Below are 15037 nucleotides of genomic sequence, written 5' to 3'. Positions count from 1 at the left end.
CGTTACGTGCGTTAGCTGCCGGAGCAGGCGGAAATACGTATTTTTCCAAGCCAGTGCCTGACATTTCTTGCTTTTAGGAAGAGTAGAATTGGATTTTTAATTTACGAATTTGTCTCTCTTGGTAAAAGTATATTGCAGTGTGCTGCCGTTGTTGGTAGGAAAGGGGGGTGAATGCGGTGGGGCAGTCGGTAAATACTCGGTATCCATGTTCTCAGCGCTGGAAGCGCCCCCCCCCCCCCCAAAACCATCTTGCAAACCGCCCGCCTTGTTACCTGTTACTTGGGGCTTCAGCTAACCGCGACAGAGGCTGATTCCTAACACGGCTTGGTGTTTCCTTTCCTCAGTGGTAAGTGCTGTCTTCAACCCCACCGGTGTTGCTTTGGAGATCCCATGTGGCAACCTTTTTATGTCCACTGACCTAATTACAGTATACCCCTTCAAACAAATCTTCACAATCGACATGTTTTTTTCTGTTTGTTACTAAACTTCTCATGCACCTCAACTCTGCTGTTCTGTGCACTCCCAGTGACTTCTGTTTTCCAGGACCTCGTGTAGTGAGGCCAGCTCCTGGTTTGTGTTCTGCACTCTTGGGATCAACATGTTGCCCCTTACGCCAGGTACCACTCATTTGTCCGTAGGCACAGAATGAATAAACGCGCTGTTACATCAGCCCTTTATCACCTCACCTGTCTTTGGAGACAGTCCCTTGACGTATGGCTGTGGTCTATGGACATTGCCTGTCGGAATGAACATCCTTAACTGACAAATGATGCTTCTGCTTGATGCCAAGCAATTCTTTTCAAATTTATTCACATTTGTCAACCAGTGAGTTACTGGGTGTCGGAGGTAAAAGCGGCTTTAATTCATCCCAGGGGCCCAGAGGGCGAGCGGGATCTCAGTGCCTGGAAGAAGCTATCCATCTCAAAAACTGACTAGGTGATTGGGACAAATTAAGGGGCGATCTCTCCTTCACCTAAGAAACGGAGTGAGTGACTGTAAGTGATTAAGACCGTGAGCCATCATTCAAGGAATCGCAGAAACCTGTGTTTTATTTTTAATGGTGGGTTTTGTTTCATGCGTTTACCAGCTTGGGCTGCGTCCGAGCGTGTGCGGGGGAGAAGTGTAGTGGTGAGGGGATACTGTAGGTACTCTGAAGGGTACGGGTCGGGGTGTACATCACTCTTCTCCTGTTGGAGTGCAGGTGGAGGCAGTGTACCAGGGTCAGGGGACTCGCCGCCTGTGAAGGTGGAGCTATGTGTTGTGGGAGAGCCGGGGTTCATCGTGTGCGTGTTGTGGGGGGTGGGAGAGCCCTCTGTGGCGTGTCAGTGCAGTCCAGCGCTCTGGGAAAGGCATGGAGTGGGGTGAATGCTTTCTGCGGGTGTGCCCGTCAGTGCCCAGGGGCTTGTGGATTCATATCTTTGGAGTGGGAGGCACTGTGTCTAGGTCGTTTTGTGGTGGCGTGGCCTCATGCACACATTATGAGGAGCTGTGTATCTTCGGAGACGGAGGCACAGCATCTGGGAATACTTTCTGTAGCACTGCAGCACAGCACCCTGGGATTTGGAGACGCATTGATATGCAGAAACAGATACAGCATCCAGCGTAATGCTTTCTGCGGCGTTGCAGCACAGAGTTCGGGATACAGCTCTAGGGCGCAGGAGGCCGAGTATCTGGGAAACACTTCCTGTTACGCTGTAGCACATGTTTTGTTGAGAGAGACGTCCGTGGGTAGATGGAGAGCAATGTTGGAGAGTACTGTAGGAAGCTGGCCTGGTGTGTGGTGAGCATCTATGGTGGTATCACCTTATACCAGCTCCAGGTATCCCCTATTAGTGAATTGTCTGCAGTGTCTAGGAAGCCAGGGCTCTCTAGAGGCAGCTGTGGATGGGCAGCCAAGACTTACCTAGGAGACATGCAAAGCTTATGCAATACCACTACAGTCAATCAGCACTTAGACACACAAAAGAACCGCACAGTGTTAGAAAAAATAAAGGTACTTTATTGTAGTAACACAAATACTAAAATACTGGATAGGCAGTACCCCAACTGGAGGTAAGTAAACACACTATAATATACACATTAGCGATCAGAAAATAGCATAGAAAGCAATAGGCGTTGGTAAAAACAATAGCAAATAGTTAGGGCCCTGGGAGAGAAGCAAACAACATCCGAAAATAGTGGAATGTGAAAGGCAGTCCCCCACCCAAAAAAGTGAAATCTGTAGAGGGGAGCTGGAGAAACTAGGAACTTCAAGAGGTAAGTACCAGAGTGCCCTCCAGCGACCAGGAGAGAAGAGGTAAGTACCTGGTTTTCCTCAAAACCAACAGGATGGCTTTGGAAAAGCACTCTGCAAGACCCAGACAAGACTGGAAGAAACCAAAGGTGGATCCTGACATAAGAGGACCTGCAAAGGAAGGGGACCAAGTCCAGTTTGAGTTGGAGTGTCCGGTTGTGGCAGGATCCACTACCCACCTTTTTTGTGGATGTAGGACCAGGTCAAAGGTGGATAAGGAAAGTCAGTAGTGCAGCACAGGAGCAGAAGAGGAGTCCCAGAAGTGATGCAAGTGATGTCCCACGTCAGTGGTCATGATGCAGTCGGTCAGTGGTGCTGGCAAACCACCAGCAAGCCTTAGCAAATGCAAGAGTCTGAGAAGGTTTTGCAAGGCTGAAGAGGACCAGCAAGGCCCAGGGGACTCGACTCAAGAAGGGGAGTCCGGGGTGACTCTCAGCAGCTGGGAGAGTCACAAAAAGAGGAGGCAGCCTCCACGGGCAGTAGGCACAGGAGTTTCAATGAAACCCACTCAGTACATCTGAAGGGGAGTCCCACGTTGCTGGAGCAGCAGGCAAGAGACTGTGCTTTGCAGGAAGGAGTGCTGGGGGCCTGGGCTGCATAAAGCATGAAGATCCCATGGAGGAGGAACAAACAAGCAAATACAAAAGTACACTGTTCCAAAGGAAAGAAAGAGAAGTAAGGGGAACCTTTATCTACAGGAGTCAGAGCCCTCAAGCATCACATTGGATGTCTGGTGTCATCATTGGGAAAAACTCCTCGCTAGGCCGGCGCTGCAATGCCTAACGGGCTCCCAGAGGGGAGCTCTTAACCGTATTGCAGATGGGATTAAGTTGAAGTACTCACGCAATAATGGAGAGAAAAGTGTTAAAATTGGTTATCCACCTACTTGTTATAATCATGAATTTTAATCAGTTGTGATAAGATGGAGACCAAGGTTAAAAACAGGGAGAGAGGCAAGGGGTGAGTGGTGATGCTCACATGCTCTCAACATTTAAAAAAAAGGAACTAACTAATTGTTGTCCTACTTGATGGAAGGTCTACATGTTTCGCGTCTATTGGCCCAACAGGGTCCGCTGACGCTTCATCAGGACCAAGGGTAACAAGAACTTCTCCAACAAAAATTAATAATATACCCTACTCGGGAAAAGGATAATAGAACAGTCACTTACTTTAGTGCGTCTGTTATGTCAAAAAGGTCGCCCTACAAATCAAATTAATCATGAAAAAATACAAGAATAAATGTGAATTGTATTGTACATCCAACATAGTGAACAAAGTGATATGGTGCACCACTCGTGACAAAACAATTTTAAAAGAATTCAGCTTACCATCCCCGGTTATAGGAGAGAGCTCCTTGGGATCGCTAGTCAGAAACTGGAACTGACGTTCTAAATATTGGTAGTCATAAACAACAAGAGTTATGGCAAAATAGCTGAACATAAGTTCAATGAGTATGTCGATAAGGGGTTCAACTATAGGCATCGAATGTATCCATCAACCACAAAAATGAATTCATAATTCAACTGTCATTGTGTATTGCTTTATCTATTCAAAAGACAACAATCGATATGAGTAACTGAGTATGTAAATAGTTTCCCTTAATTCAAAATCATAGAAGAACAAGTGAAGTATCCTGGACATTCATGCTAATAATGGATTTGGTAAGTAATGATCGACACCTCTAAGCGTCTAGCAACCTCTATTTGACAAGCGTTTAAAGATTCAGTGTGAGAACACTTTCCTTTTCTAATGTAACGTGAAAAATCAATAGGGAATGTGCGCTGCCGTAATCAGCTGTAACCGCTATATAGCGCAGTGGCCACTAGTAATATAACATGAAAGCGACTTGTGAGAAAATTTTCCTTTTCTAATAAATCATGAAAAATCAATAGGAAATGTGCGCTGCCGTAATCAGCTGTAACCGTTCTATAGTGCAGTAGCTACTTATAATGCAACGTGGAAGCGACAGATTATGCTGTAGAGAGAGAACGAAGAATGCTCGATGTAGAGCCTACTCACGGAAATGCGTCGTTCGTAGGTTTATTGACCTACCCTCTTGACCGCTTCCCGAAAAACAGCGGGTCCCGTCCAAGCGGCACTTATCTAGCGTCGCAGGACGGCGCACGTCTACGGAGGGTAAAGAACAGAGAGGACAGACTCGTCGGTGTTCGTAGTGTAAACACTGAAAACGGACTAAGTTCCACACTTGTGGGGGAATTGGGTCGTCCAGATAAGAGAGTGTAGAGGTCTATATTAGAATTGTTTATATTCAGCACAAATGTAATGAAAGAAATTTAATTAAACCGCTACTTCGGTAAATACATTGAAATGGCTTAAGTAGTCTACCGAAAAGTCAAATAGGATGGATAATAATGGGCCTGAAAAGCTGTCAGACACCCACATTTGTTTGTTGAAAATTAAAGAGATCTTATAACTAATTCCTAACGCTACTGATTACAGCAAGAGTACAGTCCAAGGAGTATCATCATTCAGTCCCCGTATAGATGTACCTAATTTAAAGATCCAAAGTTGTTCCAGTCTGAAAAGATATTTGGCGTCATTAGATCTAACTGTGGGGACTTCCAATATCACCCACCATAATTCATCTGGAGTGTCTATAAAATGTGTTGATAATTTCGTAGTCAGTCTACGGCATCTAATATTGCTCCTGTGTTCGTTAATTCTGATTTTGACTGGGCGCGTTGTCATCCCAATATAACGCAGTCCACAAGGACATGTAATCATGTAAATACAATTCTTGGAGTTACAATTTGTATGTTTTTTTAAGTGCCAAATCCCTATAGCGTCTAAATACAATGATTTTATTCGTCTGGTTAACGTGCACACGCTACAGTTCCCACAGGGGTCATGTCCTTCGATTGGAGGGAGATCCCATAGTGTTCTTTGTGTATGATTTTCAGGTGCGCCTCGGGGGCGTGTATGTATCACTATGTCTTTAATATTAGAAGTGCGCTTGAAGGCGAAAAGTGGTTTTGATATACTGATTCCTCCGCTCTCCAATATCGACCATCGTTTGTTAATCAGCTTTTTTATATCGTTGGATAGCGGAGTGAAAGTGGAAACACATGTGATCCGAGACTGTGGTATTTTTTCTTTTGTAGATAAGAGCCATTCTCTCGGATTATTTTTAGCTCTTTTGCGAGCTAGGTTCACAATTTTTGATGGATAGTGACGTTCACAGAGTTTTTCTTGTAGAGTACTAGCTTGTTGGTCGAAGTCTAGAAGGGTGCTACAGTTTCTTCTTAACAAACAAGCCTTGGTAGCTTCAAGAGACACTGTGCACAGGGTACTGTCCTGCGAGGAGAGGCAAGGGCTCCCCGTCTCCCAAGTTGGCCAGCTGGTAGAGAGGACCAAGGGGACCACTCCAGGCTACCACCTGTGATGCAGGACCCACACAGTTCTGGAGGAGAGAGGATCGACGCAGCCGGTTGTTGTTGCAGATGGTGCCTGCGAATGCAGGGGAGTGACTCCTTCATTTCAAGGGAGATTTCTTCTTACTTCTTGTGCAGGCTGAAGACTTGTTGCCCTCAGAGGATGCACAGCCAGGGAAATGTTGCAGTTGCTCTAAGGAGCTGGAGAAACAATGTTGTAGAGCAGAGTTGTCGCTGAAGTTGCAGATTGCTGGTTCCTGGAGGGTCCAGTTGCAGTCCCAGTGGCCAGAAGATGAAGTAGATGATGCAGAGGAGTCCTGCTGAAATATTTCACGTTAAATCTGAGGACCCACCTGAGAGGGAGACCGGGATTGGTCACATAGCAGGGTGACCACCTGTGACGTCACCTGCCTGACCTGCCACTCAGATGCTCCCAGGGGCCTATTCCCACCTTGGATTCAAGATGGCAGAATCAAGGGGCCACCTGGAGGAGCTCTGGGCACTACCCATGGAGCGGTGATTTAGAGGGGAGTGGTCACTTCCCTTTCCATTATCCAGTTTCGCGCCAGAGCGGTGACCGGGGGTCCCTGGACTGGTGCAAACTGGTTTATGCAAGGAGTGCACCAAATGTACCCTTGGAAGCATACCAGTAGCTTGGGGAGGCTACCCCTCCCATGCCATGTAGCACCTATTTTCAAGGGAGAGGGTGTTAACTGCCTCTCGCACAGGAAATTATTTGTTCTGCCTTCCTCTTCCTGAGCTGGTCAAGCAGCAGGAGGGCAGAAACCTGTCTGAGGGGTGGCAGCAGGGCGGGTTGCCCGTAAAACTCCAGAAGACTAGTAGGAGCAATGCTTGGGTTCCTCTGAAGAGCCCCCAGAGTGCATGGAATCATACAACCAATACTGGCAACAGTATTGGAGTATGATTCTGAAATGTTTGATACCAAACATGTCCAGGTTTGGAGTTACTATTATGTAGCTGGACACAGATGGTGACCAGTACATGAGTAAAATGGCTTAGCCGTACTTACGATGTCCAGTGTAATGGAGCTGGAGTTCATAGGGGCACCTCTGCTCATTCAGGGGTGCCCTCACAAACTGGTACCTGCACCCTGCCCTCTGGGCTAGGAGGGCCTACCTTAGGCGTGACTTACAGTGACCTGATGCAGTGACCTGTAGTGAAACATGCACAGTTTTCATGCAGGCTATAATGGCAGGCATGCAGACACATTTTGCACGGGCTTTCCATGGGTGGCAGAATATATGCTGCAGCCCATGGGGAACCCCTGGTGCCCCAATGCCCTGGGTACCTAAGTACCATATACTAGGGAATTATATGGGGGCACCAGTATGCCAATTGTAGGGTGAGCTAAGTCCTGGCAACCAAATTTAGAGGGAGAGAGCACAGTCACTGGGGTTCTGGTTAGCAGGATCCCAGTGAACACAGTCAAAACACACCGACAGTAGGCAAAAAGTGGGGGTAACCATGCCAAAAAGAGGGTACTTTCCTACAAGTACGTTCTGTGCTCCTGCAGCAGAGTACTCTAGAGCAGAGGGATACACGTGTGTGGTGGAGCATCTGTGTCATACTTTCTCCAGCCCATTGGGCTGTGACATGCATATCTATGGAGAGGGAAGCACCACATCTCACAACTGCTCTCTATGTGCTACAGCACTCTGAGAGATGCATATCTATAGAGATGGAAGCACCACGTCTGCACAGCACTCGGGAGTAGAAGGATACATTTTCAGGGCACAGTGCCCGTGTAGTACTTTCTCCGCCTGTGGGATTTATTTCTATTGAGAGAGAGAAGCACCAAGTCTTGTGACTGCTTCCTGCGTGCTGCAGCACAGCACTCTGGCTCTGAGAGACGCATATCTATAGAAAGGAAAGCACCACGTCATGCGACTGCTCTCTGCGTGCTGCAGCACAGCACTCTGGCCCTGAGAGATGCATATATATGGTGAGGGAAGCACTACATCTCGTGACTGCATGCTGCATCACAGCACTCTGTCTTTGAGAGATGCATATCTATGGAAAGGGAATCACCATGTCTCGTGACTACATTCTGCGTGCTGCAGCACAGCACTCTGGGTCTGAGAGATGCATATCTATGGATATGGAAGTACCACGTCTCGTGCCTGCTCTCTACGTCCTGCAGCACAACAATCTGAGGGATGCATATCTATAGAGATGGAAGCACCACGTCTGCACAGCCCTCCAGAGCAGAAGGATACATTTTCATGGCACAGCCCCTGTGTAGTACCAGCTGAATGAACTGTGAGATGCATATCTATGTAGAGGGAACCACCACGTCTCGTGACTGCTTTCTGTATCCTCCAGCACACCACTCTGGCTCTGAGAGATGCAGATCTGTGGGGAGGGAAGCACCACGGTTTGTGACTGCCCTCTGTGTGCAACAGCACAGCACTCTGGAGCAGAAGGATACATTTTCATGGCACAGTGCCTGTGTAGTACTTTCTCCAGCTCAGTGGGCTGTGAGCTGCATATCTATGGAGATGGAAGTACCACATCTCACAACTGTCTTCTGCGTGCTGCAGCACAGCACTCTGGAGCAGAAGGATACATTTTTATGGCACAATACCTGTGCAGTACTTTCTCCGGCTCAGTTGGCTGTGAGATGCATATCTATGGAGAGGGAATCACCATGTCACGTGACTGCTTTCTCTGTGCTGCAGCACAGCACTCTGGCTCTGACAGATGCATATCTATGGAGAGGGAATCACCATGTCTCGAAACTGCTTTCTGCATGCTGCAGCACAGCACTCTGGGTCTGAGAGATGCATATCTATGGAGAGGGAATAACCATGTCTCGTGACTGCATTCTGCGTACTGCAGCACAGCACTCTGGCTCTGAGAGATGCATATCTATGGAGAGGAAAGCACTATGTCTCACAACTGCTTTCTGCGTGCTGCAGCACAGCACTCTGGCTCTGAGAGATGCATATCTATGGTGAGGGAATCACCATGTTTCGCGACTGCTTTCTGCATGCTGCAGCACAGCACTCGTGGTCTGAGAGATGCATATCTATGGAGAGGGAATCACCATGTCTCCTGACTGCTTTCTGCATGCTGCAGCACAGCACTCTGGGTCTGAGAGATGCATATCTATGGAGAGGGCATCACCATGTCTCGTGACTGCTTTCTGCATGCTGCAGCACAGCACTCGCGCTCTGAGAGATGCATATCTATGGTGAGGGAAGCAGTACGCCTCACGACTGCTTTCTGCATGCTGCAGAACAGCACTCTGGGCCTGAGAGATGCATATCTATGGTGAGGGAAGCAGTACATCTCACGACTGCTTTCTGCATGCTGCATCACAGCACCCTGGGTCTGAAAGATGCATATCTATGGTGAGGGAAGCAGTACGTCTCACGACTGCTTTCTGCATTCTGCAGCACAGCACTCTGGCTCCGAGAGATGCATATATATGGAGAGGGAATCACCATGTCTCGTGACTGCTTTCTGCGTGCTGCAGCACAGCACTCTGGGTCTGAGAGATGCATATCTATGGTGAGGGAAGCAGTACGTCTCACGACTGCTTTCTGCATGCTGCAGCCCAGTACCCTGGGTCTGAGAGATGCATATCTATGGTGAGGGAAGCAGTAAGCCTCACAACTGCTTTCTGCATGCTGCAGAACAGCACTCTGGGTCTGAGAGATGCATATCTATGGTGAGGGAAGCAGTACGTCTCACGACTGCTTTCTCCATGCTGCAGCACAGTATCCTGGGTCTGAGAGATGCATATCTATGGAGGAAAAAGCACAGCATCTGAAGAAAATGTTTTCTGGTAGCAGGAACGTAAAGTAGAATAGTGGGACAAAACATCGCCTTTCCTGAAGGTAAACGTGGTGTCTGGTGATCCTTTCTTTCTTTTTTTTTGTATGTGGAGTATAAGCATTCAATATATCACGTACCGTGGAGGTAGGTAAAATATACCGATCTAAGCGGGTAACTTTCAAAAGCCCTAAAACAGTTTGATACTAAGATATCCACGTTATTCCTTGTCCTTACCTTCTACACTCCTACCACAGAGGAGAAGAGAGCACAAGAGCAGCAGGAAGCCAAGCATGGAAACCCAGATGGAAGCATCGAGGACTGGCTGGAGAAGAGACTAAAGCGGAAGAAACTTGCAACTGGTACCAGGTAGGACTGCTATCCAAGTGATGCCATCAGGCAGGTGCCTTTACTGATCTGAACCCAAGTCTTAGTCCACTTAAGACCTGCATTTAAATCACAGTGCTACATTTACTTACAGTCCTCTCTAGAGATTGAAGCACCAATGCTTGTGTTAACGTTGTCATTTATTTGCCACTTCTATGCCTGAGACTACTCTTTTTCAAAACTGTAGTACCTTGTCACATTCAGACTTAAGTTCAAATGGCACTGGAAACCTCATTAGCCCTTCTCTTAAGTCTTGAACCCCCTTTCCTAATACAGGAATATCATCATCAAATAACATCTGTGTTTATCAGCTGTTGGTCAAGGTCCTAATTGAGGATCGTTGCAAGAAAACTTTTAGTTAACGGAGTCTGCAGCTAAAAAAATTCCAAGGCAGCAATCTAGTCACGTCTCTGCACACCCAACACATTTTGAGATAATAAGATACTTCACCAAGAACCATTTGAAATAAAAGGCAACTTAATCAAGAAATCATTGAAATCAAAGCCATGAGTTGTATACATCATTGAGTATAAATACATTTTACCTGAAGAAATGTTTGCGGTCCTTGGCCTCCATCGAGTACAAAGGTCACTACATCGAACACCTATGTGATCAAATACCTATTAATCCATGCACCTTTAATCCTTGTTTTGATATTATTTGGGTACAAATTGGGTACATTTCTGTTTGTTGTAAATTCTTATACTTTTAATTGGACCAGAATACATGATGAAAACCTTAGAATATTGGTATTGGTGTTTTGATGAAAACAACACTGCTTTCATTAGACCTATAACTAGGGAATACAGAAATGTGATCAGAGATTAAAACTGTTTTTTTGTCTGCCTGTGTTGCTTTTTCAGCTCCCAGCTAGTGGAGGCACCCATTTTCCAGTTCCCGCCTGGATGGCCACCAGTGCACGAACTGCCCCCTTCTCTCCACCCACCCCCACCAGAAGGATGGAAGATCCCACCCAACCTCCAGTGGGGCTGAGCGTTAACTAATCAGAAACTACAGTTACATACTACTCCATCTCCTTCCACCACCACATTGTATCTGCCACACAGTTGCATTGTCGTTTTATGATTTGCATTTTTTAATTAAAAAACAATTTATTTTGTGAATAGTTTCTGGCTGATTCTGATTCCCATCCCAGTGTAGTTATTTCTTTTACTCCTCTGAATCCTCCTAGGCTCTACTCTGATTGGATGACTGCTTTATTCCCAAACTCCCCCTCCATCCTCCCCATACCAGTGGTAGCACAGTTGAGGATGGCTAGATAGTGCCGTCCGAGGCGGGTCTCTTTATGATGGACAGCTTGCAAGGGTCCTTGCTTGTTCGTGTTTGCTTAAGTACCTGTTTTTTAGTATTGAACTTAATCCCTTTGACTTCCTGGAATAGTCCATTGGCTCAACAAGTTCCTCTGAACTCCAAAGTCAAGTACAACGATATTCTGTTTGTCATTTTCTGGAACCTAACTAAGAAACTGGTTGATTTTGTTTTTCTGCAGAAAGAGGAGGGTCTGAGCTCCCATGAAGTAAGTCATTTATTGACTTGTTAAGTAAAGCAGGTGTCGGGAATCCTCTGCTTACCCTTGGTAATTCTACCTTCTACCCTAATTCAGAGAAAATGCTTGTAAACTATTTCAGCAGCACCAAAATTGCATTAAAGTCAAGAAATACGTCTAAAGAAGAAACATTTCATGATTAAAAATACATCAAGACGACACCTTTTGGGCAAGGTTATCAAGGGCTGAAAAAGGACAACGTGAATATAAGCAATGGAGCTTTTCAAAAGTCACTGTTTTCTTATGAGGCTGTGCTTTTCAGATTAGATGCTAGAGGACATTGGTTCCTTCTTTAAGCCAGCAAAACTTTATTCGGCAAATATGTCATAAAAGTTTATTGCAGGAAAATATAAATAAGGCAAAATTTTAAAAGACGCATATCATAAAGTGCATGAATTATGCAGAGCCCAAGTGTAAAAGAGGTGTAAAAGAGATGCATGTACAAAACGAAGAGGACTGAATCACAATTGAGGTAAAGAGCCTCATTAGTTGTTGAGAGAGCCGGCCCCCATTAGTTTTTGCCTTACCCTGCACATAGCCAGCAAAAAACATGAAACCCCAAAGACCATACATTGTCTAGTATCATATTTCAAATTTCTGAGCGCATTTCTACATATCCGACCCCAATAGTACAACAAAGTGTTAATATCTAGGTTTTTCTAGTGCATTGATACATTTGGCTAAAAAATAGCACATGCTGTGGAGTTTCTGGTAGTGCAATGGGGGCATGAACCTGAGCCAAGCCTGTGGGCAGACTCCCAGCTGACAGTGAAGCAATTCAAGGGAAGGGTCCCAATTCTCAGCTGCAAATAAAGCTTTCTGGCTAGTGTTGGATCGATGTCATTGAAAAACTGCTCCTGCCTATACACCTCCTTTTGTAACAGGAACGTCGTAGACAGAGCTTCAGTTGGACTGACTATAGAGTAGGCCAAACTTGTATTGCCAGTAGACGTCCTTAGCTTGATCCCGAGTAACTATGCTGGCCTCTATGGGAGAATCACAAAGGTGTTCTATGCTTGTATTAGTCAGGGTTGCCTTCACACTCGTCAGCCATGGGATGTCACCAGCTCCTGGTAGGCGTACAATCTCAGACAGACCCAGCTGATAAAAGGACAATTCAGGGGTAGCCCATACCCTCTTCCAATACAAAATCGGCCTTAAGTTTGCCCTGTCCACTACGCTTTTAAGCCCCATATCCAGCTTCAAGTAAATAAATGGTGTGCTGATGGGTAGGCCTGGTAATTGGCGCATGAAACGATTTTCTGCTATGGCAACTGTGGACAATTCCCTATGTCCCCATAACCTGGTGCCATAAAGGGCTGCTCCGAGCACCTGATAATCATAAACCTGCAATGCCGGTGTGATAGGATGAAAAGGTGAGCCCTTTTGCATCTTTATTATGCCTCCTGCAGTTTGCTCTAGTTTAAGTCTGCACCTTGCCAAATGTTTCTGCCAATCGAAATGTTCAGTAAGGGTAACCCCCAGATAGTCAAAAGTATGGACAAGTTCTAAGGAAGACCCTCTTAAGACAGGGTTTGGGCATGTAGAAATACAAGGGGTGAAGACCATAGATTTGGTCTTTGAGATGTTAGTATCGAGGCCCCCCTGAGATTACAAAAGGAGTCAAATCTGTCAAAGATTTTTTGCAGGCCCATGTGAGTCTTTGACAAAAGCAAAGTGTCATCTGCAATAGTCAGGGCCGGGACCCTGATGCCTACAAGCTGGGTTGCGTTTGCATCACGGTGGTTCACATAAGCACCAAGTCGTTGATAAAAAGCATGAAGAGCGTGGGGGTCAAGACGCACCCCTGTCGGACCCCCCAGTCCACTGGAAATGGGGCGGTCATTTCCCCTAGCTGTCCACATCTGACTTGGGTGAAGTTATTTTCATGGAGCCTCATAATTAACTTCAACAACTAATGAGGGAGCTCAATCTCAGCCAGTATCTGCCACAAGTTAGGGCGAGGTATGAGGTTGAAAGCAGACCTAAGGTCAAAACATACCACATAAAGACATCCATGCCCCAAAAGGAGAAACTTCCAAAAAAGCATTTGAAGCCGTAGTACCTGATCTTCTGTGCTGGTGCAATCTCTAAATCTTGCTTTTGTGGCAGTCATCCGTTCTTGAAGTCTAGACATTATGACACATGCAAACAATTTTTAGCAACTGTCCGAAACTGATTAGCCAATAATTTTATGGAAGATTGTGCCCCTTTCTTAAAAATAGGAATGATCTTAGCTCCCACCCAAGAAGTGGGTAAGGGTGTACCCCTCGTTATGATGCTAAAAATTAGAGCCAGATAGGGGCTCCATACCTCGGGATTATCCTGAAAGAGGTCCCCTGGTACCTTATCCATCTCTGGGGCCTTTTGTGGGACTATTTTGCTCATTGCTTGCAAGACCTCTTCTTGAGTGATAATTAGGCAAGCTTCTTCGTCGTTGCTCAGCGACCTGTTTATACAAATTGTCCAGGAAAATTGGTGAGTGCGAAAGCTCACTCTATTAAACTCTACGATTAGAAGTGGATAGGGCCAGCCTTCTATCAAAAGCTTCATTAAGTGCTGGGCTTGCAGCGATGTCTGCTCCCCCTATGTCTAGAGTTAGTGCGTTGTGGTCACTATCAATTAAATTAGGCCATAACTGAATGTCAAGCAAGATGTAATCAATCAAACGTATGCTGGTGCCGGTTAAACATGTGGTTGCCCTCCTTATCAGAATTAGATCTACCATTGCATGCCCTTAAGCTCAGGTTCAAAGCGAAGGCATTAAGTTGGATTGCCAGGGAAGACCATTTTTTCACTGCTTGGATTGACAACTCTGGTATGGACTGCAGATGGTCCCCCTCCGATAAATACGACCTAAGTTGGTCGTCTAGTGGCTCAAGCTAGCAGGTTAGGTCTCCTCCCCCAATTTTAAAAACCTCAACTGGTAGAGTTGTTAAGTGGGCAGATAGCAACTCGATCACACCTGACACCATTTTGTTTGCCGTGGGCCTACAATAAATATTATTGATACGACAAAATACATTGTTAAGATAGATCATACTAATACAAAGCAAGTCAGGTGAATCAAAACCTATTTCCCTTATAATACATTTCAAAGTAGTTTTGACCCAATTAGTAATACCCCTGACGGTCTGCCTTTGCCTGAAGGAATAGCTGCGCAGCTATAAGAAGAAAATCCAGAATGATGTAAAGGACTGACGGACAATGTTTCTTGTAATAGGCAGATGTCAAAAGTGTCAATAAATGAGCACCACTCAGGGATACCCATCTTGGATTGAAGACCAGCTACATTCCAAGAAATCAGTTTCAGAAAAGTAGGACCCGAACCCATTATGACCTCATCGTTGTCACTGTGCAATATGCACTCAGCTCCCTCTTGTCAGTCAGTCTGCCAACACTTCAAACAGATTTTGTGTCGTGAACCCAAAAGTTGAGACGGAAGGAGTTCTGGGAGCAATAGCCAAAGGGGTGCTTGAAGGAGCCTATTACAAGTCCTTTTAAGGCAAAGCAGATTTTTATCAAAATAACTCATTGGTAATGGTACGATTCCGCTGGCAAACTGTTGGTTCCCAAAATGGCCAAACAATAAACGATGAA

General features: G+C 45.8%; 1 protein-coding gene across 2 annotated transcripts in view; it reads left to right on the top strand.

Annotated features, from left to right (window-relative positions):
- Positions 1 to 10994, top strand: part of ZMAT5 (zinc finger matrin-type 5) — a 46558-nt gene extending 35564 nt beyond the window's left edge. For both annotated transcript variants that reach the window (XM_069214591.1, XM_069214590.1), the window contains exons 5-6: positions 9741 to 9852; positions 10734 to 10994. In XM_069214591.1, the coding sequence (XP_069070692.1) occupies positions 9741 to 9852; positions 10734 to 10863 (242 nt within the window). In that variant the 3' untranslated portion in view covers positions 10864 to 10994. The remainder of the gene's footprint in view (positions 1 to 9740; positions 9853 to 10733) is intronic.
- The last annotated feature ends 4043 nt before the right edge of the window (positions 10995 to 15037 follow it).

The sequence above is a fragment of the Pleurodeles waltl genome, chromosome 11, assembly GCF_031143425.1.
Source record: "Pleurodeles waltl isolate 20211129_DDA chromosome 11, aPleWal1.hap1.20221129, whole genome shotgun sequence".
NCBI classification, from domain to species: Eukaryota; Metazoa; Chordata; class Amphibia; order Caudata; family Salamandridae; genus Pleurodeles; species Pleurodeles waltl.
This window is presented reverse-complemented; position numbering and strand designations above follow the sequence as displayed.